This window comes from Mustela lutreola, chromosome 1 (genome assembly GCF_030435805.1).
Source record: "Mustela lutreola isolate mMusLut2 chromosome 1, mMusLut2.pri, whole genome shotgun sequence".
NCBI classification, from domain to species: Eukaryota; Metazoa; Chordata; class Mammalia; order Carnivora; family Mustelidae; genus Mustela; species Mustela lutreola.
The window spans coordinates 25,676,923-25,700,962 of NC_081290.1; the positions used below are offsets into that span (position 1 = coordinate 25,676,923).

Genomic DNA, 24,040 nt, shown 5'->3' on the forward strand with positions numbered 1-24,040 from the left:
GAGCCACCCAGGCTCAGCCCCTAATTTCTTAATTTTTTGACCACCATGTCTAGAATCCTTGTCGGAGGGACACCTGGATGGCTCAGGGGTTAATCATATGCCTTTGGCTCAGGTCATGATCTCAGGGTCCTAGGATAAGTCCTGTGTTGGGCTCCTTGCTCACTGGGAAGCCTGCTTCTCCCTCTGCCTGCCTCTCTCTCTCTCTCTCACACACAATTAAAAAAAGAAAAAGATTGCATCTCTGCCCACTTACCAGTGTGGGAATGATTTATGCTGACATAACTATGCCTATTCTGAGATGCTCTCCTCTGTCTGCAATTCTGGGGCAGTGAGTTCAAATGTATTTGGGAGTTCAAATACAGACAATTAAGAAATGAAGAAAGTAATTTTGGATTTCAAATTTGAGTCTCCTTCCTGTGGGTTTTTTTTTTTTTCTAGGCAACTCCCAGACTTGAGGCAGAAGCTTAAAAAAAAAAAAAAATTCAAAGTCGTTTGTAGAGGGAATGATAACTTGTAGGTTTTCATTAATACTTACATAGGTGTGAATTTTTGTTTCCTTTGCATAAATTAATATTTAAGTGAGAAGTTATTTTATCAAAGAACAACCGACAACCAGGCTCCTCAAACTTTTCAAAAGGACATGAGCAGCCTCTAGACAGAGCCAGAAAGTAAATAATGAAGGACTTGTATTACCTACATGTGTTCTGAGTACGTGATTCTAGCTTTCAAGTTCTGCACAACTGAAAAAAAGACAGAACTTTTTTTTTTTCTTTTTTTTTTTTTAATTTTTTTTTTTTAATTTTTTATAAACATATATTTTGTCCCTTACAGCCAGTAAGAACGGCCAGCGAAACAAGACCTGATAGATCAATGTGCTTTTTCCATATCAGTGCTGCTAATACAGAGTCAAATTCCCATGTAAACCCATTTTCTTAACATGGCATCGTAATAAATTTAATACAAAGGCTAAAGAATACATGAAAGTAAAAACTGTCTCCTTGAGCTGAATTCTTAAAGTCCAGGTGATTTTTATACAGGGCTCTACATTTCACACACTCATGATAAAGCTGGCTTGGTAAATTGTACAGCTTTTTGGCTTCAAAATTTGTGAGTGAATCCCATGCACAGTTCCACACGGCAAATATTTGGAAATCTACTTTTTTTTTTAATATTAAGGAATCTTGAGGCTTTGCTGCCTTTCCTCCAACTCAAAATATCCCTGCATATGCATTTTTTTTTAACACCACGGACCAGAATCAACCCCAAGAGTCTTCTAGATACCCTAAAAGAAACGATGTTTGAGGCAAAGGACTTGGGTCATTCTGATAACTTGGCAATCAACAGCCAAGAGAATTCCAGAACTAAATTCTTATTTTGACCTTGTCATTGACCTCTGTGTGACCCTGTGTACATCAGACTGTCATCATTAACATCGTAGCCCTTAAAAGATGTGCTTCTGGGGCGCCTGGGTGGCTCAGTGGGTTAAAGCCTCTGCCTTCGGCTCAGGTCATGATCTCAGGGTCCTGGGATCAAGCTCCACATCTGGCTCTCTGCTCAGCGGGGAGCCTGCATCCCTTCCCTCTCTCTGCTTGCCTCTCTGCCTACTTGTGATCTCTCTCTGTCAAATAAATAAATAAAATTAAAAAATAAAAATAAAAGATGTGCTTCTGGGAGCAGAAGGAGGAAGCTACAGGCAAGAGGGAAAGTAACCCAGATTTCTGTCTCTGATCTTTTCCTACCCTGATCAAATCCTAAGGTCCAATTCATCACTTTTCCTCAAAGTTTCCTTTTCCCTTGGCCGGTCTCTGGCTGCTCTTCACTGCCTTTCTGGCAGGCGATTTTCTCGCATTCTTTTAAGAATGCACCAGGTGCTATGCTGGGAACTAATGTTTCAACGGTGACCAGATCAGTGTGCCCCAGGTTTACCTGCTCCAAGCTCATTTTCTAGAAACTCTCTGCTTACAGTGCACTGTTAGCTTGTTCTGGGGTTCTGTTTCCCCCAAGTTTTGGCTCAGTGAGAGGTATTTTTCTCAATTTCTCTTGCTCGCTGGAAGAGAGGGGTAGGGCAAGGACTTTGTCTCTGAACCTCATTGTGTGGTATGTTGCCAGGTCAACAAATGACTGCTGACTTGGGTATTTTTCTAGTCTATCACCCGGGGATGGTTCTGATGCCTCCTGTGGTCCATATGGGCGTGTAGGGTCTATGCGTCATGCATGATCCCAGAGCTAGGCTGTGCTGATGTAAAGGTGTTCCCTAGGTGAGGTCCTGGGAGCCTCCCTGTCATCTTTTAATTAGACATTAATAATGAAGACTGACATCTATGGAGCTCTTGGCTTCACAGAGCTTACCCCTATGAACGTATTACATGGCAAAATGGGAACCCCATCACTGAGGTCTTGGGTACAGCTGGTCCATTAACTCCGTATTGGGTCCAACCCTACACACACATACCCTGCTCAACTTGATTAGAGGGAGTCCAGAGTTTATCAAGCTTTTGAGATGACTTGAAAACATATGAAATATTAAAGAAAGTAGAAATAGTTGACCTGGAAAGAAGAAGAGTTAATGGAGAACAGTGAGTCTTATCTTCAAATAAGATTGTCCCATGGAAATTGATTTGGGGCTTCCCAAGAGGGTATGACTGGAGCCAATGGGCAAGCAAGATAACGGCACATTGAGCTCAGCCCAAGGACAAACTTTCTAATTAGTGCAAAGAATGGCCCACAATGCCTTGGGACACAGTGAGTTCACGGTCATCAGAGGCACAGAAGCATGAGCCGTGTGACAACATGGCAAGGATTTTGCAGGGAAACTGAAGCATGGGTACCAGAGAGAATGTTGGATTAGATGATGTCTGACATCTCTTCCATATATGTGGCTTTTTAATGATGTGGAACCAGTGGTCCCCAATTTCCCAGGGCATTGTGAGCTCAAGATAGATGAACTGACAAAGATACTTAAGTGGTTGATGGAAGAGAAGCTAAGATGGGGCAACCCCGAACAGTATAGGGGAAAAAAAGTCCCTACGACTGTACATTGAAAATCAAAGCTAGACTATCTGACTCTGGGACCCTGGGAAAATAAATGAGTAGGGAATGTAGATGCAGGGTGAATTATTTTTAAAGAAATGCTCACTAAAACCTCTGTTGGCAGAACGCTAAGGAAAGACAAGCTGATGTCACTGTAAATGCAATTGTAGCTCTCCGATGTCTCAGTAATGAGGCCTCCAGTCAAACGTGGGTTGCCTGTGGACCCACACTGGTGTTATAATGGTTGTGTATTTATGGTCTCCCTGCTCTGAGCAATAGTCTGGATGCCTACCAGCTTGGAATTTCCCTGTTTCAGGTTTAGAATGTTAAAAACTGTTTTATTTAAGCACATGCATATGTATGTATTTTTTTGTTTTGGTTTTTTTGGTTTGTTTGTTTGTTTGTTTGTTTTAATTTTTTAAGACTTTTTTAAAAATTTATTTGCTAGTCAGAGATCACAAGTAGGCAGAGAGGCAGGCAGAGAGAGAGAGGAAGAGAAGCAGGCTCCCTGCTGGGCAGAGAGCCCGATGCGGGGCTTGATCCCAGAACACTGGGATCATGACCTGAGCCGAAGGCAGAGGCTTTAGCCCACTGAGCCACCCAGGTGCCCCATATGTATGTTTTTAAAGCAGCAAATGCTATAATGCATGTGGTTTGACTCAGTCCTCCTTCACGGTGGAGAGGTGGAGCCCTGGGCTTGGTGGGAGGGTCACGTCTTCAAGTACAGGCACACTGTCACCTCTTAGTCTTCACCTCTTAGTACAGGCACACTGTTCACCATTGCATGTCCCCACACAGTGCTAGGATAGTAGAAAGAGGCCCTCTGTTCCAGTGTACAACTCTGCAAAATGCCTCTCCTGCCTTATGTGGTGGCATCTTTGTTTTCCATTTCTCTGCTCTGTGAAGTTTCTGATCTGTGTGGTATCCTGACCTGCTATCAGCCACAGTGGCTTTCATAGGGAGAAGAGCCATTCCCAGGCTGAACGTGACCGTGACTGCCCCAGGACACTTGCTTTGCAAGGCGTCAGCATAGCGCTTTCAGACTCCTCCTTCCAGTTAGAGAGGTGGATTTTGTTCTTTGTAAATGGGCTACATCTAGATGAGGCCTCTGCTTATTCCCATCATATAAACATTATTGGCTGTCTTGAGTCACCTCTCAAAAGAACAGAGAAAAATAGTCCCGACATCATCCCCCCAAAAGACAAGCCTTATCATGGTCAATGCTACTCAGTTTTCACCCTTTGGTTTTGTCTGAATAATTATATTTTTTCCTATTTCCGTGGCTGGAAGTACTTGGTTCCACCCTGGAGACCCTTACCATGCATAGCGCATATCTCTTCCACAGCTCCTGACAGTCCCTGAAGTAGGACAAATGGAGGACAGGAGCTGTGTCTGTAGGGCTCCTCGTGAAGTGCCTGGCCCAGAGCAGCCCATGTCAGCTGGGGGTACAGAACCACTCCCAACAATCTAAGGTCCCCAGAGGAGAACACAGAGGCCAGCAGAAGCGCATCCCTTAACCTACAGAAGGGAGAGAAGGAATTTAACACTTGAGCTCTTGGAAGAAGAAGGCAAAGCAGGTGTAGCAGTTGGCCTGTGAATCTGGTAACGACCACGTCCAGAGTTTGCCTCAAAAATTGAGGATGTTTAAGGAAGAGAGAAGAGAGGAAATTTTACCCCAAAAAGATTGTCCTCTAGCCTTTGTCTGCTACTCAAGATAGCCACAGTTGTTTAACACTCCTTTGGCCCAAATCCAGTGTTCCAAGAGATGCAAGGGATAGGCTATCCTACCCCTTGTCTTGTAGCGGGCTCTTCCTCCGAGTGTGGTGTTGAAGCTGATGGCTCCACTGCGCCCATCTTTCTGGCACGTAACGATGGGGCACGCCATAGAAAAGTTTGTCTCCCCCTCACCTCCCTTCTCACGCCAGATTCACAGCCAAGAAAGGACAAGCTTGCTGATGCGAAGGGCTGTTGCCCAACACTGACTCGAGCTGCTCTGGAGGGCTAAAGCCAGTACAAACACATTAGCCTGTTTTCCATCTGACAACTTCAAACACCAGGAAAGAAAGTGAATCCCACAGAGTCTCCCTCGGAGCAGTTCCCTCAGAGTAAGGTGGCTGGTTACAAGCCACAGACCCAGCCTTGAGGAGAACTCATTTCCAAGGAAACTGATCCAGGGTTATTTACTGGAGCATTGATCCTGCCAACAACTTACTACCAAAGTCGGCATCTGAAAATCCGGTGAGAAATTTGTGTTTAAAAATGTGAATTAAACAACTCTCGCAAGCTGCTCTGTGGCATTCTGAATTTTGTCTGGCAAGCCGATTCGATGTATAAGTCTCAGATTTTCCTCAGTTCTTATGAGGGGCCTAGGTCACATGATGGCCCCTGAGCCAAATGAATGGGGTACCTACTCAGGCCAGAGATAAACCCCCCTGCTGAGATCCTTCAAAACATTGGAGTTTCCCTGAAGATAAGGAGCACATTTGGGTTCAGGAGTTGGGAGTTTTGACTGGGGTGTTTGCCACTTATCTCTTAGTCATTTTTTTTTTTTTTCAAGAAAGTTCCTAGCGATAACCTCATTAGGATAAGTAAGGCTTACAGTATAAAGAAAATAACATTATTATGAAATACTGCTCTAAGAATTGAGTTTCGTTGGCTCCTACCATAGTTCTTCATGTCCACTTGCTTCATTATTGTTTCCTGAGCCTGTCATTTTTGTTCTTTGCAAGCTCTGTGGGTGATAAGAGGCACTAAGGAATTCAAGATAGGGGAACAGCCAAGGGAAGGTATGTAAATGACGAATGGGTAGACCAACAAGAGGGCTGACTGGGCTTTACATGAAGGAACATGAGTAAAGGACTAGAACTTGCTTTTTGGGCCCTGTTCAGTAGGAGTTTTGTGAATACGGAGTGACAGAGACGAGTCCACTTGACTAGCCCACTGCCCACCAACAGACACTCTTAATGCTCCTTAGAGGTTGTTTTTAAAATGTCATCTGATTTATGGCTACCCAGTTCATGAACCCTAAGTTTCAAGAAAGCTCTGAAAAGAAATGTTTGCTAATATTAGCATGCAAATTCTTGAAGGTTTGGGCTGGCTATTGTTGGACAGCCGTGGGGATCTGATTTCATTGGTGCGGCTATGATTGCTTAAGACTTTAAAAACAAAATCATCCTTCATGACCTGATTTTTCCGTGGTCTGATAGCCAGACCTGTAAAGGAAGAAAGGCAGGCAGGTCAGTGACCGTCTCTGCTGCTGGGATGAGAGGTCAGGGCGTGGGATGAAGAGAGGAACCCTAGAAACTTACTCCTTTCTTCTCCACCTTGTCCCCAAATCAAGTCTTTCTTGGGGAACTTTCGAATCAACTCTGGGCCATTAGGGAGCTTGGTTGATGTACATTTCACAGGGCTAAGGTCTCCTCTGTCTGCTTCAGTAGTCAGCAGTTCTGGAAAAATGAGAAATGCTCTCGAACAGACATGACATTCGTCTGTGGCGGAAAGCCAATTTGTAAATTTATGGTGTGGAGTGGACCTCCCCAGTAAGCAATATATTTGCTGTTTGGAATGTTCTGTGCAAGCGTCAATGAATATAGCAGAGAAGAAGAGAAGTCAGAATTGGTGATGGTCACAAAAATATAAAGGATCAAGGCAAAGGCCTTGAATCAGGCTGTATTGGAACCTATGACGTCATCCCTGTATCTCTCAAGCGTTCATCCTTCCCCATGCCTCCGTGTCTAGCACTGTAGATGCAGGATTTCTCTTCTGGTGGTGGTAGAGTGGCTGCCACAACTCTGGTCCTTTTTCTATACTATTTGCCTTTGGTCTGGATTTTAGACTTCACACTGTATGCTCTGTACTATCTGAAAAGTCCTTCAGATGTGGCTTGCGCACCATGAACCATGACTTAAAAATAACAACGTTTGATGAGGTCTGTTGCCTAAGTCAAACCTTTCCTAGTTTTTCCCCTTGAAACGGGTTTTACTCCCTGATGTAAAGATACAGGAAATAATTCTCATGTTCTTGCCAAATTACGAAACGGGGACTGCTGTGAGAAATACTAGACACCATTTTTTTCCCATAAAAGTGGACTCCGACTTGCATCTTGGTGAGCCCCTGGTGCCGAACGTGTTGGCTGGAAGCTCTGAGAGTGGCTAATGTCTGTGTCTCCTCTCCCAGGCCAGTGAAAGGCGTGTCCACCTCGTCGTGTCCCGCCAGGTTCGGCTGCAGAGTTCTGACATCATTCAGGATAATGGCTGGAACAGCAACCACAGCCGGTCCCCAGGGCCAGGGGACAAGAGCAGCATTCCCAAGGTGAGCCCCAGCTGGCGTGTGTCTGTTCCTCCTGCAGGAAGCGATTTCTTGGGAAGGCTGAACACTTTACCATTTCTAAGTGTAACCTCTGGACTTCATCACTTGAACACTGTTTGACTTGTCCTGTAAAACAGAAAGCCTAAAGTCCCATCCTCGGGACCTGGTGAGATAACAGGTGTCTCCCCATCCAAGCAAGAGGGAAGAAGGTACAGGAGAGTTTTGAAACCTGATCTTGCAGACTTCACAGGGAGACATAGTTTCAAGTCAAAGCCAAATAGATGTCATGTTTTTCCCACAGTCATTTTACTTAAGGGCCGTTTTCATTCATTTTGAAATGAAACAGGATTTGCTTGGCTTTTGACTTTTGAAGTGCCCAGTCTGCATGAAGATGAAAGTATTTTATTAAAAGTCAAATTATTTACTATAATTACATATTATATTTCATATAAATTGAATTATTTTAATTAAAAATTAAATTAAAATAAATTCTGCTAACTTTAGTATGTTTGTTTTTGCAGAAGAACCCAGGAAGATAATATAAACACTTCAAGTTCATGTAACATTAGGGTGTGGTGGGGAATGGGGCAATCAGAAAACAGATGCCCTATCTTAACAGCACTTAAATTCAGAAATAACATCAAATAATGTGGATTAAGCAGAATGTATCTATAGATTGAATGCATCTTCAGGCTGGCAATTTGTAGCCTCTCTTTCAATGAGGTGACTTAGCCCAGTTTGTACTTCTGTCTTTGTCTTCTATTAGAGGCAATGCCATAATCTCACCATTGGATGGCTATGTAAAGCAACACAGACCTTGCTTAGCCCAAAATCAGAGTCCCAAAGCCTTGGTTGGCATCCTACTGTGATGGCAATGAGTTTCTAGCCAGTTCTCCTAAGATCTGATTCCATTAAATCACTTATAACTAAAAAAAAAAAAAAAAAACAAAAAAAAACCACCAAAACCAAAAACAAAAAACCTATAGGTAGCCCATTCATCTTGCAAGAGGGATTAAGGAATGCCTATCGTAACAATCAGAACACATCAGGCTGAGTTTCAGTTTGGAATAACTCGCAAGTTTGGGTTTTTGAGTAATGGATGCAGAAACAAGACTCAAAATCTTGATTTTGAAACATGCCATTAATGACACAGCCTAGAAGCCCACACCCCCACCCCTTTCCCCGGCCAGCTAGCCAGCCATGTCCCATGAATCCATAAATTTCAGTCTTATTTACAGTAAGCAATCTAGACAGAGCAGGCAACTCCTGCTAAAACATTTTTAGGATAAGGACGCCCAGGTGTCTTTGACTAGTAAATACCATTAGTGTGTTTAAATTAAACTAATGGTATTTATTAATGGAAAACTAGTTTATTAGCTTAATCTAATTAATCTAATTAACTAATTATAGTTGGATTAACTAGACCATACTGTATTCTAGCTCATTAAACCACTAAGCATGAGGCTTCTGTCAGCACTGTGGGTCTACAATCCCTTCCACCCAACCACCAAGAATCATGGAAAACAGCCGGAATGAGCTGTTCAAGTTTTTGCTGCAGGCTCTGTCATGTATTGAATTCCTGGAAAACATACAGAACAAACTGGCCTGGTGGGAAATTGTAACATTTTCTTTTTAACTTATGGTTCTGTCTGCCTTCTGAGATGCCCTCAAACACACACACACACACACACACACACACACACACACACACACAGGGCCTATTTAAAATAAAACGAAGACATGTGGCTCTTTGATGATTTAGATTTTTATGATCCTACTAAGCTTTGTTTTATCTAGGAAACAACATGGCTTTTTGAAAGTAGGACTAGTTTAAATGAGTCAGAGAAATACCAAAGAAGGCAAACCAAGACTTACACAGAAAAGTTTGTAGCCAACTGAAAAGTTAAAAGACAAACAGGCATCAAATGTAGGTATGTGGCTACCTCTGTGGGCAAGGAAAGGGAAAGTGACCAGAGAGAAATCCCAGGAAGACGTCAACTAGAATGGAAACTGTATTTCTGATGCTGGGTTATAAGGTACAAGGGTAGGTCATTATGTTCATCTTTATACTTTTTTAAAAAATGAATCTAAAAGGTTTTATTTTAAAAATCCCAATATTCTATGAAGTATATATTTTTATAGCTAAGTGATAAGAAGACTGGTGTCCATGATGTTTTTGAATCCACTTGAATTAGTTCATACTAAATTGTGTTTTTGAACATTAGGGAACATCCTGAGCTCTCTGAAGGAGGGAAGGGGGCTTGGGAGAAAACCCAGATGGAAAAGAAAATCTCTTTCATATTTAACTCTCTTTCTGACCAGAGTCAGGCCACTCAGCGTGGGGGGAAGGGTTCATGGTGGTACTTGGGCTTTCCATTGCTAACATGGGTCTCTCTGGTGGGGAAGGCAGACAGCTGTCAGAAACACAAGACAATGATGGATATGTTTCCTTTTTGGGGTATGTTTCCAGTCTTTTGTGTGGATCCCTCAGGTGCTTGAAACCTCTCCTTGCTCAGCACAGCAAGGCTGCTGGGTAAAGCCCTGAACAAGTGTGCAAGAAGACTCCACTCTCCAGGAACTCACATCTACAAGCAGAACTATTCAATCTGTGCAGCCAGGAGCATGTAGGTTTCAGCCTCCGAGTCTTATTTGTCATGTATTTTATTTGGCAGAATTGGGTTTGAGTTGAGTTCTGTGGTCAAGGAGATAAACTGTTCCTGGAAAATTGAGGAACCAGTCCTTTCATGTATTTTTCTGACAGTTGTCTGAAAATTGATAGGTTAATTTTTATCACGTGTTTAAACATGACCTCCCAAAGCAGAGTAGTGTGGTGGGAGATCACAGATTTAGTCAGATATCTGGGGTTTCAGTTGCCAATCCCACCTCCTGCCCACTGCCCTCCCCGCCACCCCTCCACTGCTGCCCCGGCCAGCTGGGGTTCACTGATCAGTTTCATTTTAATGTTGAGTCTCAGTTTTTCTGTCTGGGCACATTTAAGTAGATAATGAATATTTCTTTCCCTTTCCTCAAGGAATATGTGGCCAAATTGTGCATTATTCAAGGAATATTTACTCACAACAAAATAATTAGAGACCCACTTATTTTTATTAACTGGTGTAGTGGGTGAGAAGCTATTTCTGGAATATTTCATAAGATATGTGATTTTGCTACTTTCAGATGAATTCACTGACACATTTTTTTAAAACAGATTTTTGGGGGGTTTTTGGTCTTTTTTTTTTTTTTTTTAAGATTTTATTTATTTATTTGACAGAGATCACAAATAGAGAAGCCGGCAGAGAGAGAGGGGAAAACAGGCTCCCTGCTAAGCAGAGAGCCTGATGTGGGGCTCGATCCCAGGACCCTGAGATCATGACCTGAGCCAAAGGCAGAGGCTTAACCCACTGAGCCACCCAGGCGCCCCACTGACACATTTTTTTAACAAAATATTCTCAGATCAAAGGTCTTTCTTTGGTCACAGGAGTGCCCTACGTGGGCATTCTTCCCCAATTTGTAAATGAAGCTGGGGGAGCATTGAGTGATGATGGTATTATACCATCTCCAATGATATTACTGTTAGAGATCTGAATAACAATAACGTGTGTTTAAATAGCCAGTTGAATTATTGGAATCTTCCTCTGGACAAATATTGTAAATATTGATAAAAACCAATATTGGCAGATGTGGGAAATCAGCATGTTCACAATGTATTGGTGAGATTATACGTGATCAAACTATTTCATATGTATCGAAATGTAAAATGCCCAGGCCCTTTGATTTAGCAATTGTACTTTTAGGACATTAGCCCAAAGAAATATTTACACAAGTGCATGAGATATGTGTCTAAGGATGTTCACAGTGACACTGTTTAATTTTGTAGGAGACTTATAAACAACCAAAATGGTCATCAGCGGGGGGATAGGACAGAGCCACGTGAAGAAGTACTAGGCAGCTGCTCAAGAATGCAAAAGACCATGTGTGAATGCGCGCATGCACATGTGTGCGTGCGTGTGTGTGTGTGCATATATATTTTTTTAATGGGAAAAGGTGTCTGTGTTTTCCAGAGGATTCCATACTGTGTTTTAGACATCACCGTGGGAGCTATCCCTCCAATATCCCTGGCTTCCATGTGGAAATAATGGAAGAAAACAAAACCCTTCTTTGTGAGGATCAGGAGTAAATGCTTTATGAACATCCTCAGGAACGAGTCGGAGGAACAGAGCAGCCAGTAGGAGTCCCTAGTTTAGAACTTTGCCCGGCATTGGGGGCATTTCAGACCTGCCTGCATCTTCAAGTAGGGCTCTTCTGAGAGATGTCTGTGATTATAGGTGGAGACCTGCCGGATCTAATTGCTCTGTGGAAGAAAAAAATCACATACTGAGAACAGACCTGGAGAGCACCTCCAGAACGACTCTGGAGTGCTACGACCACTGTGTTCATACTGTTAGTTATTTGTCTTATTTGGAAACTTTGCCCTGAAGAAGATCTCATTTCAGTTTATAATTCACTTCTGATAAAGAGTCTCTTCGAGGTTCTGGGGTTTACAGAGACATACAATGGAGACCTTACAAATACTAATTGTAACATTTGCCTTGGCCATAATAATTTGCAATTCCTGATTCAGTATTCCGTTACTACCAAAAACAATTTGTGGAAACTTGTAATTTAACCATCCATTTATTTGACAAACAGAGTTACCATCCTTAATGTGCTAAATGCTGTGTCTGGTGCTAGGGATATAATAGTAACAGGCTATTACTGGATACAATAAGGCCATTAAAACAGGCATGGGTACTTTGATACCATAGAAAATCACGAGATATAAATGAACAAAAAGCCTAGGCTTATCTTCATAACGAAGTATTAAAAATGGACTCTTGTGCATGCAGACATTAGTTCTCTATGATGTTAACCATCAACTTTACAAAAGTTTAATTATCATGCTTGATCTGTCTGGCCCCCACCTCCATGCCCATAAAGACACTTGCTTGTTTCCAGAGTGTCTTCATGAAAATGCAAATATCAATACAAATTCCCCTCCCCCTTTTAAAACAAAAGGTAGTATACTTACACTTTGTTTTGTACCCTGCTTTTGATTTAATCTTCTTTCTTTCGATACAACTGTAAGCTGTGTTTTGAGCTATGGACTTTTCTGAGGTCTGATCAAGTATTACAAATATTTATTTGCAGTGCATGTTCCCACTTATACCCCGAGGTCACACAATCAGGGAGAATACATTTTTAGAAAATTATATGTTGATCTGTATTCATTGATAAACAGTGCCTTTGACTGTCTTATTGCTTCAAGATAATACTGTGGGTAGCTTTGAATGTTTTTTGTTTAAAGCTGTTGAACCAAAATCAGAGTTCTCTTACTTGCTTTTCAAAAGTTGGTCCTCAGTATATGCTATACAATGTGTATAGTATATTTTTATGTAATAAAATCAAATGGTAGAACTGCATATTACTTAAAAATGCTGAAGTAAGAGGGAAGATGCTAATTGGAGGGAACCCAGTTAGTAGAGTGTTTTTTAGAGTGGAACATCTACAAAATCCATTATTTTTCTTTAGGGAGTTCTATTATAGAACTCCCCACCTAAATTAAACTGAAACTATTTATTTAAAATATGGTTACTTTTTTTTTAACTTAGAAAAAAAAAATCCTGATACTCATGAATGACAAGACTTTTATGATACTACTATCAGGAATAAATGAGTCACCTGAAAAATTTAGGGTGCAGTTCACTTTGCGTGTTTACTGTTTCTCCAGTGATCTCCAACCTGTTCCTTTTCCATTTTTTCCATTCCCGTTTGGAATGTAAACTTTCTCGGAATCAGCCTATAGAATTTGAGATAATGCCACTCTGCTGAGGGTAGGAGGCAAAGCGAGGGTTTTCTCTGCAAGGACTATTGTCATATATTTATCCGACTTGGGTAGTTTTTGTATGTAGGAATCGCAAGCCCTCTTGTGAGCCGACGTGCTATGTTTGTTTTTCTGTCTGTGCCTTTAGCCCCTCCATCCTGTGATCACTTGCCACGAGAAGGTGGTAAGTGTCCGAAAAGACCCCAGCGAATCTCTCGGCATGACCGTGGCAGGCGGGGCGTCACATAGGGAATGGGATTTGCCTATCTACGTCATCAGTGTTGAGCCCGGGGGAGTCATAAGCAGAGATGGAAGAATAAAAACAGGTAAAAGGACACCTCAGGTACTGGGGCAGAGGGGGGTTAAAATGAGTTAGTGGCTTGCTGGGTCAGGTCACTGCTTCCAGAATTAAGGAGAGGATGAGAGGCTGAGCTGCCCAGAACCTCTGTTACCCACTGACCATGACTGGTTTGAGTCTAGCGGCTGGACTGGGTTTTACCCCTTAGTTTGTGTGGGTTGGTGTGGGCCGCTTGGCTTGCTAATAAGGCAAGTACCTGCAAATATGCCAAGTAATGGGGAAACTCTACAGTTCAACTAAATAGCATAATTTGGCTTCCTTCTTTCTAAGTGGTTCTTGGCAGGATTGGTCCTGTGAGGAACCTATTCATGAATTGTTCCAGTGTATGGATTGGATGAGAGAAATGCTTTCATAGAGTTTGAGTCAATGACTGTTCAGTGAAAGTACCCTGCTAGGTCCTTTCCCACTGGTAAGAAGATTCCATTAATCTTATGTGTCCCGGGCTACTCTGAATGAAGGAAGGGGATGTCACATATGTGTCCTTAATGATATTGTCAATTTCCATGAAGGGTTAGTTCAGATGGTTGAGCAGCTTTGGCATGTAAGGGCTCAGATACAAGAGAGGAATGTGACGTTTCTAAAGTACAGTTGCTCAGCATGAAGAGCCATGGGGAGGGGAGGGGTAGCATGGGGAAGGATTTCTTTGGCCAACCTAACAGTGCATCTTCTGGGGTCAGGCAGGACTGCAAGCCTTTCCCGTATGTCTCTTCCTATCTTTTTACTCTTGCTATGGCTATTTTGTGTGAAAAAGAGGATATTCAGTGGAGGCAGAAAATCAGGAGAGAGATAAGAGAATAGAAATTGGAGGTAGGAGAGGTATGTTTGCGACTGTCTTGTTCTTCTTTTTCATCCCAGCACCTGGGTGGGGAAGGATGAGGGTCACCAAGAAGTGACGTGTTTGTGAGAGAATGCAAGCAGAGGATTGGGTAGTAGGGTGTGTGTAGATGGCCTTGCACAAAGTATGTGCTTGCCCAATGGTAGGAGTACCATCTTTGCAGTGAACCACAATGGTAACTCCTTTTTCCTTCTTCAAGGGTGTAGTTCCAGCTCATTTTTCTTAACTGCTACAGACTCCTCTGCCAGCCACTTTCAGGGGTAGTCTCTTATTCGCTCATGCAATCCTTATTTCTTGGTTAACTACCATATGCCAGGATCCATGCAGGCACAGGGAGTTTTTGCCAAATGCCCTCCCTTTGTGCTGAAAACAAGAAACAAGACATGAAGAAAGAGGTTTTCTTTGATTAAATAGTAAACAAGGCTAATTTATCTTTCTTCTTTCCTTTTTTTTTTTTTTTTTAAGGCAAGAGCCAAACACTAATGGGTATGCTTTAGAAACCTCCAAACAAAACTTACCTTGAAACATGCACCTGCTAATCATTTGCTATCCAAGAACTTGGCCTCATGTCAGTGCGGGAGGCTAACGACAAGCCCCCTTGCCCTGCTCACTTTCCCACATCCCACTCCATCTCTGCCCCTTGGCGCTATTATGGAAGTTTCTGTTTGCACTCTCACTAAGGACGGCTTCTGCTTGTTTGGCCGCTAGGTGACATTTTGTTAAATGTGAACGGGATCGAGCTAACAGAAGTCAGCCGGAGCGAGGCGGTTGCGTTACTGAAAAGCACATCCTCCTCGGTGGTTCTTAAAGCTTTGGAAGTCAAAGAACGTGAGCCCCAGGAAGCCTGCAGCAGCCCAGCAGCTCTGGACTCCAACCACAACATGGCGCCCGCCAGAGACTGGTCCCCCTCCTGGGTCATGTGGCTGGAATTACCACGGTGAGTCCCAACGTGACCTGCTTGGAGATGTGTGGGAGGAAACACCCTCTTAGAGCACTCTTTTATTCTCTTGGTCTGATTCCTGGCACTAGCATCTTCGTGAACCCCAGGTTGGATTGTAAGACTATTTGAAATAATTCCGTCTTCTCTTCTGTAACTGAAAATTCATGCAGAAAGCCCAGGGCAGAGTGAAAGCCTAGACATGGAAGCTTTGTGATGCACTCAGGTTGAGGACCTTGGAGCTGGCCTGCATGGTTGTGTCATGCAGTAGAGAGAGCTCAGTGGACAGGGAGAGAAAGCTAGAATCCAGCCTTCTGGAACCTACTGTGCAACCAGGGGAAGGATTACCTTTCCCTAATTCGCTAGTGGCGAGCCTCAGAACTTGCATGGAGGTAACCCTTCATTGGTTGGTAAAACCAACCCTTCATTGGTTTTACCTCTTAAGCATTTGTGGGACCCTGACTGAACAAATTGCAGAAGCACATTTTGCCTATACCTAGATGTTTGAGCATGACTGAGGTATGTCTCAGACTCTCTCTCCCTAGTTCCAACTCTTTTAAAGTTCTTTTTTCTTTTTTTTAAGATTTTTAAAATTTATTTATTTGACAAGTAGGCAGAGAGGCAGGCAGAGAGAGAAGTGGAAGCAAGCTCCCTGCTGAGCAGAGACTGATGCAGGGTCTATCCCAGGACCCTGAGATCATGACCTGAGCTGAAGGCAGAGGCTTAACCCACTGAGCCACCCAGGCACCCCTCTTGTAAAGTTCTTATGTAAAACTTGAGGAAGCAGATGGGTTGTCATTTCAGTGAGATGTTAACTAGAGCTTTATGGTGAAGGCATTAAATTGTGTCAGACATTTCAGGAAAATGTTTAAGAGAAGACTTACTAAATGGCTAAAGACAGAAGTTAAATATTCAGAGGACAGATAAGTCGGGGTTTGCATACCTGCATCAGAGCATAAATTCTTGGCCTTCAAAGGATTGCCTTACAAATTCCAAAAGCATGATTTAAATGTAAGGTATTAGAGTCACTGAAGATGAAGCACCGTAGGATTAAATGAATGAAAGTAGGATGTTTGGTTTTCGTGCATTTTTCCTGAGGGTGGAGATAGGATTATCTCTCTGTGTTCCTTTTTCTTTTTTTTTTAAATTTTAAAGGAGGTTTTAAAAAACATCCCTGTCTCAAATACACTGACCTGACCTAGATTCCTTTTTGAGCCTTTCCTAGTTGATAACTTATTTTTTAAAAAAGTATTTTTTAAATAGTTGAAAATTGAACACTGGGGCTATTTGAAAACCTTCAAGCTTTTGAGAATGGAGTCTGAGAGGAAGAAGAGGCTGTTACTTTAACATTAAAAAAAAAATCTTTCTGAAACCAGCATCTATGAAAGTAGGTCATTTTTTTTGAAAAAATTGTTTGTGCTTGAAAGCTGTTCTTCATGAGTTCAGAGTTCCTCACCGTGCATTCATGTGAGACAGGACAAATACGAGATGCTTTTTACTCCAAGTACAGCCACGTGAATGGCTTCCTCTCCCTCTACTCTTTGTCACTTGGCCTGAGGCAGCAGTTCTCCGCTCTTGCCAGAAGGATAGTCTGGATTGGGTTCCCTTCCTCTGAAAGAAGTAGACAGGAAGTGTGAAATGATGCCAACACAGACAACACTGGCATTCAGTCACCCTGGCGGCCCCTGGTCTGCTCGTGGTGATATCATCACAGTAGAATCTAAAGGCACCAAAGCGGAGATCTACCCTCCCAGACCCACTCAACAGAGGTAATCACGGTTACCAATTCCTTGTGCGTGTTTGCAGGGAAAGCCTATGTCAGGGGTTGGCAGACTTTTTCTGGAAAGGGCCGGAGTTGAGGGTTTGAGGGTCACGCTCTGTGTTGCCAGTACTCAGTTCTGCGTAGCGTGAAAGTAGCCGTCAGTATGCACACGAACGGGCTTGGCTGTTGGGTCCCAAAGACAGGAGGTGGGTTGGGCTATAGTTTGCTGGCTCCTGGTCTAGGTGTCTGTACACAAGCACACACAGCTGTAGTGCACACACTCTGTGTACCATGTTTTTTTTTTTTTTTTTTAAGAAAGATTTTATTACTCATTTGCCAGAGAGAGAAAGCACAAGCAGGGGGAGCGTCAGGCAGCTGGAGAAGCAGGCTCCCAACTGAGCAAGGAGATCCATGTGGGACTTGATCCCAAATGAGCCACCCAAGCGTCCCAGAGATTTTTGTTTTTTTTGTTTCAACTCTTAAGAATATACTCTGGGTATCCTTTCACATGAGTACATATCCATGTTGTTCTCTATATATCTATGTTCTCTTCTGTGGCTGATAGTGTTCTGTTGCACAGCTGTACTGTGATTATTGAACAGGTTCCTTTGGGCAGTGAACATTTCAGTTGTTTTCCATTTCTGCTTTCACAAACAATGCTGCAGTAAGAATTCATCAGGAACATACCAGGTAGCCATTGTGCTAGTGTGGGGTCCACTTGCTATAGAGCTGGTTACAGAAACCACAGGGCATCTGCCTGGCCATGGGACAGGCTGCCTGGGTATAAAAGTATTGGATCACACTCTTGGGTACAGGGTAGGTTTCACATCACTGTGAGCGAGCATTGAGTGGCAGAGTGGACAGATGGGAGACCCATCTCTTCCTCTGTATGCATGGCTTGTCCTTTTCACGTGATTATCAGATGACTGATATTTTGGGTTCTCCTAGGGAGGGTTCTCCTAGGGAGCCTAGATATGTATTTATCTTTTAGGTTTCACGTCTTATGTTTTCTGTTAAGTCCTTTTCAACTGTGTATTTCCTGTGCTTCCTTCGGTTACTGTGGCCTGCCCTGCATATTCCTTACTGTAGCTTATACTTTCTGGTTTCTATGTTCATTTTGGTGGTGCTTTTATTCTTTCCTTCCCTCTCTTTCCTCTGTCAGCTCATTTCCTCTCGTGTCTCACGTCTTCCTGGAAATCTTACATCTCTTCATGGATCTCAGATTTACAGAGGAATTGCTTCAGCAGTATTTTAAATTCACAGTAATGTGGTTGGTTATAAATTTCATTTTCTATGGTAGCGTTTTGTTTCTGTGGCAGCATTTTTCTGGGGAGTGGTTTTTGTGTTACTGCTTTTGCTCTTACTTTTCCTCTTTTCTGTTTTCCTGTGTGTCTGCCTGCTAGTTCTTTTTAAATCACCAACTTAGGTAAGTTTTTCCTGGACGGGCTGTTGGCTGAAGGTTCATAAGGGGAAGGAACCAGGGCCACCTTCCAAGTGGTAGCAGTGTCTCTTTAGGACACGGGGTTGTGCTGCCTCACTGCTCTCAGCCCAAGTTCAGCAGTCCACGTCTCTCCCTTCCACCCGGGCTGCTCCTTGGGCGTACAGGTTATCTGTTTTTCTCGTGGCCTCACACGTGCCCTTCTTCTCTGTCAGAGTGGGCCCAGGGAAGCTCTGCCAATAGCCAGCCTGCGTGTTTCCTGGTGTTTGGCTGTGGAGTGGGTGTTTTGGCCGTCTGAGTGGGCTGCTCCCTGCAGACCCCCAGCGGGGGACAGACTGGCTTCCGCCTTCCCCCTCATCCTCTCCCTTCTGCAGTCAGTTCTCCCTCGTCTGTAGTGACCCAGTTTTGTTTCAGCTGGCGTTTGCATTTCTGTTTCCGTGTCTCCTAGTTGCCGTTAGAGTAATATTTAAAAGCAGAAGAGGAAACATAATTTTCACTCTGACATTTTGAAACCAGAAGTATGTTCACCCTGGCATCTTTCAGACATCCTTCATACTCCATTATACTCCTTTATCAGGCTCTTAGCTAGTTCCAGGATGTGAGCACCTAGTCGTAACACTGCTACAATTTTTATGGATGGGGATATCTACTCACATCTCTAATCTTGACTATAGAGAGCTTCAAAGACCCCAGTTTCTCCCCAGTTGATGCAGTACCATTGGCTTAAATGTCTCAAGTCATTTGGCATGACTGATATCCCAAGAATTTCAGGCCATTTGTCATACCGAGCAAGTTATTTGTCTGAACTGCTATAGACTGAGGCTAAAAATAGACATTTTTTTTAAATTCACAAGGGCATTTCCAAGTTATCTGTTTACTCCAAAACATCTGCCCCTTACAATTTAACAGATTTTGAGGAAACCTATTTGCCATAAAGTATGATTCAGTCTGTTACCCAAGACTGTCTACCAATGAAGGAAAATGGCATGTCAGCAGGTCTAGAAATAGGAAATCCTTTTCTAGGACATTGTAATCATGCCCTCAGGTACAGTCCAACACACAGAATGAAGAATCGTGAAGAAGATAATCATACACTGAACCAGCAGCTGCCTGTTCTGAAACAGTGGGTGTCAGGTAGCAGGAGTAGCAGAGAGAGTAAAAGTGGGCTATACAGGACAGTGCAAATATCCCTCACCCTTCTCAGTGGTGTTTGTGTGCCAGGAGTGACCCCTGGGCAGCAGCTCCAGATGGGGGCTCTAAGCTATCCCAGTGGTCGATGCCATTCAACTGAAGGGAGATGCAGAAATCACTGAAGACCTTCTGCTTATCTTCTATTGGCTTTCAGGCCCAAACTCCACATCTGGAAGTCTTTCAGAACATGCTCTCATCAGATAGAGGAGAAATGAGTTAATATGTATTACTCTTATGCAGGCAGAGGGTGCTCTGGGAACCCAGACAAGACTTTGGAGTGAATTAGTGAAAAGAGTGGCAATTTTTTTTTTTTTTTTTTTTTTTTTTTTTTACAAACCTCTTTAATGTTTGGCTTGAACAAAAGATACCAGGACTCTCACATCTACTTCTACATTCAGTCTGTTGCCAGATCACCTATCATGTGTCCTCTGAGCTGAAATCCTTATAAGAAAATGAGATTTTTTTTAACAAAGGCAAATGTCTCACTATTCTGATAAAAGTATTTTTGACCTCCAGACTCCCTGAAAGGCATGTACATGGGAACCACACTTTGGTGTGGTGTAGGGGCTCAGTGAAATTTTGAGGTCTCTGAGATCAGGGGAATCCTTAAAGGAGACTGAGCAGGAATAGCCAGTGAAACAGAAAAATATACAACTTCTTGAGCAACCCAAGACTTCACCGTAGTCCCGAACGTGGAGTTGATTTTTGAAGTAACCGTAGTTTTCTCATTGGGAGAAATTACTAAACTCCTTGCTATTCTTTAAACTATGCCAACTCTTCTTCAATGAGGCCTAAATTTAGAGAATGAGTTCAGAAAAGGAAAAAAAGCTCACATTGAGAATTTAAAGTCACTTAATATTTCAACAGTAAACCCTGAACATCATTGATCAAAGCCAGGCTCCACATTTCCCAATGGGGAATGAAGTAATTCAACTTGAGAAACAAATGCCAGTACCCATATGTTCCAGCTAACCAAGGTCTGACTGTGAAAAAATTTAACAAACTGAGTTCTTGCTGCTACAGTGAAGTTGAAATACGCCACACAAAGGAAGGAAAGTACTTAATGAAAAAAATACTAGTAATACTGCCAGCCACTTGAATGCACGGTACAGACGGCATGGTTTTTGTCTGCTCTGTTTACTAATCTCCCAGGTGCCTACAGTATGGTACACTCAATAAATGTCTACTGAAAGATGATCCAAGCAGACAGATACTTTCTCTCCAGCATCAAAACAAGAATCTAGGAAAATAGACAATAATTCCTGATTTAATGTTAGGTTGAAAATTTTATACTGGACATAAATTTTAGATGCAGTGGTTTATTTATAGCTTGTCCACATGAAATAAAATAATAAGAATCAATGTAAGGTCTGAAGTGATACTTAATGGAAAAGAAAAAAAACACCCAGTGGTCAAAGGAATAAGAAATACTTGTTTCAAGTATTGTCCTATGTACCCATTTATGTTTTAAGGAATCATGGCTAGGAAGTGTTAAGATAGCGATTTGCTCATGACGTTGGGTAAGAATCACCCAACTCTTCATGTCCTTGCCCTCAAATATTGAGCACAGGACTGAATGTAATGCTCTGTAATTTGGAGAACTGCCAATCACCTGCTTTGTATCTGAGCAGTGGGTGAACCATTACATAAATGTGCTATCTGACATACCACAGCTCCTACAGGAGAAACTTAACTATTGATTGACATCAAGTCTGTGAAATACAGCTGATGAATATTTTACAATCAAAATATAGTTTTTATTTAATGAAAATCATTCTTCAACTATCAGTGAAAGAAATGGATTATTGTAAATTATATGTGACAAGAGATACAAAACAAAATTGAGTTTTACCCCTACATTCTAATTTCAAGTTGAAACCAGCAACACTAGAAAAAGTCACCTTATACGAATCAACAAGTCTGGTTAACAAATGTTAATGACCAACTTCATCACTTAACAAAACCTTTCACAAGAGACGTTTTATTGGTTTTTCAAAAAGCAGTTGGTATTTTAAAGTACAGATTATAAACAGAACAATCATATTTTGATTTTTACCAATACGAAAATGCTAATTTTCTTTCAAACCAGTTATTGTACTGGGAGATTTTAGTCAAATCCAGTTCCCGACAACACTAGCTGTCACAATCCTAACACAGTTTACACTTGGCCTGCACCTATCTTAACTGTTCCAGCTGCCACCGGATATTAACAGTTTCTTCCATCTAGTCTATTTTAGGTGAGGATTCTACTCCAAGAATACCTGTGGCCTCTCCTCCTCCCAGTCTTTCTAGAACTTCCTATTCAGTTTACTATTTTTTTCCTCCATTATGACTTATTCTTACAATCTTTATTCAATTTCCATTCACTTTATGCCTGCATGCTTCTCTATAACCTATAAAACATGTAGGACTACATTTAAAGCATTATTTTTCAAAAGTCAGAACTTTGGCAAATGCATTCATGATTAGGGTTAGGTTTAAGTGTTTTTTCACTGAGATTAATCATTTAGAGGATTTTTGCCTTCATTAAAATTATATTCACAACTAAATAAAAATAGAATACTGCTAAGTATGCTTGAATTTGGTTCATCAGTAAGGACTTAGGCCTATCCAATTTGTTTCATAGAAACAGAACACAATAGTATTTTTTTAAAAGGGCGTATAGCAATGGAAAACAATTCAACTAGAAAAAGGCCGCCAACAGCACACAGGTCACTGGGCTTTGACAATTTTGAGTGAAACCCATCCAGTGCTATTTAGCCTGAAAAAAATGTCAATAAAGAGAATTGGAGATGAATCATAATTATTCCCTAAGAGTTCAACTTAAGTGTGAAGATCTATTGCTTACACATTCTATTTCAGGTACCTGTATAACTGTAAAGATGTTATATTACGAAGAAACACAGCTGGAAGTCTGGGCTTCTGCATTGTAGGAGGTTATGAAGAATATAATGGGAACAAACCGTTTTTTATTAAGTCTATTGTTGAAGGAACACCAGCATACAAAGATGGAAGAATTAGGTAATAATGACTAGTTATTACCAATATTTTGTTTCATATATGCAAAAGGTTGGGCCCTTAGAAATAATGCATGTACTATAAACCTTGTTTTATTGGTTAAAAAGAAAATGTACATAGCATTCAATTTCTAAAAATTCCTTGGTCCCGTACAGCAACTTCCTGTGCTTTTAGCATCCCTTCTAACAGAAGCTGACTGGAGAGTTTGCAAAATTTGAGGGGGTGGGGGGTGGGGAGGAGAAAGCCTTAATTAGATATTCCTAATTAGAATTTTTTGTAATTAAAATTGACAGTTGGAGCAAAAACTAGGACCACCAAATACACTTGCACTGATTTCGGCTATGAATCAAAATGTTAATCATGTGTTGTTTTATGTTTTTTAGATGTGGTGACATTCTTCTGGCTGTCAATGGTAGAAGTACATCAGGAATGATACATGCTTGCTTGGCAAGGATGCTGAAAGAACTTAAGGGAAAGATCACTCTTACTATTGTTTCTTGGCCGGGCACTTTTTTATAGAATCAATGATGGGTCATAGGAAAACAGAAAACTACAGATAAGCTATGTTGAAACAATGTATTTATCTTGTCAATTTTTTTATTTAAAGGATACACTGTAAAAATGTAAACTAATGTCAGGAAAAATATGATCTAATGAAAGCCAATTACACCTCAGAAAATGTAATTCTCAAAACATAATTCTTATCAAGTTTTTATTCAGTGTGGAGGATTTCTCACTACTCCACAACTTTATTTTTCTATTCATTAAAAAGCTCTTAAACAGCTGAGATTATTTGTTATTCCCCCACTGAATTCGAATCCTACAATTAAAAATTTGGTACATGCTGAGGTCTGTAAAGAGTATATTATGGGCATTAAAAAAAAAAATTTACAGCCAGAAGATTTTAAAAGTACACTGCTGAAAAATGTTCATCAAATGAGAAATATTTTTCAAATTATAGCTGTCTTTTAGTATGTGATATTAAATTCATTTTTATTTATCACTATTTAAAGGATCCTAGTAATTCTTTCAAAACCATGTCATTATGATCACCGACAAATACATCCCAAGGCTTATCCCTAAAAATGCTCACAGAATTATGAACTTGTATTCTTAGATCTAATGGGAAATGACTAATCTAAAGCTCATGTCTTTTCATTCACAATTAGCTAGTAACTATATCAAAACTCCACATGCTGCTCAACCAATGAGCTTTGGAAAAAGCATCAAGAAAGGCCAAACCAGCTTGACCCCATCTCACAGACAGCCATGAGGCAATTCAAATCTGTGTCACAGTGACAAG

At 41.6% G+C, this 24,040-nt stretch overlaps 1 protein-coding gene across 4 annotated transcripts in view; it reads left to right on the plus strand.

Moving 5' to 3' along the window:
- The window catches only part of LNX1 (ligand of numb-protein X 1), a 179,135-nt gene extending 155,392 nt beyond the window's left edge, over positions 1–23,743 (plus strand). For all 4 annotated transcript variants that reach the window (XM_059161205.1, XM_059161212.1, XM_059161222.1 and 1 more), the window contains 5 exons: positions 7,207–7,341; positions 13,347–13,524; positions 15,100–15,328; positions 22,582–22,740; positions 23,121–23,743. In XM_059161205.1, the coding sequence (XP_059017188.1) occupies positions 7,207–7,341; positions 13,347–13,524; positions 15,100–15,328; positions 22,582–22,740; positions 23,121–23,256 (837 nt within the window). In that variant the 3' untranslated portion in view covers positions 23,257–23,743. The remainder of the gene's footprint in view (positions 1–7,206; positions 7,342–13,346; positions 13,525–15,099; positions 15,329–22,581; positions 22,741–23,120) is intronic.
- Positions 23,744–24,040: the final 297 nt, after the last annotated feature.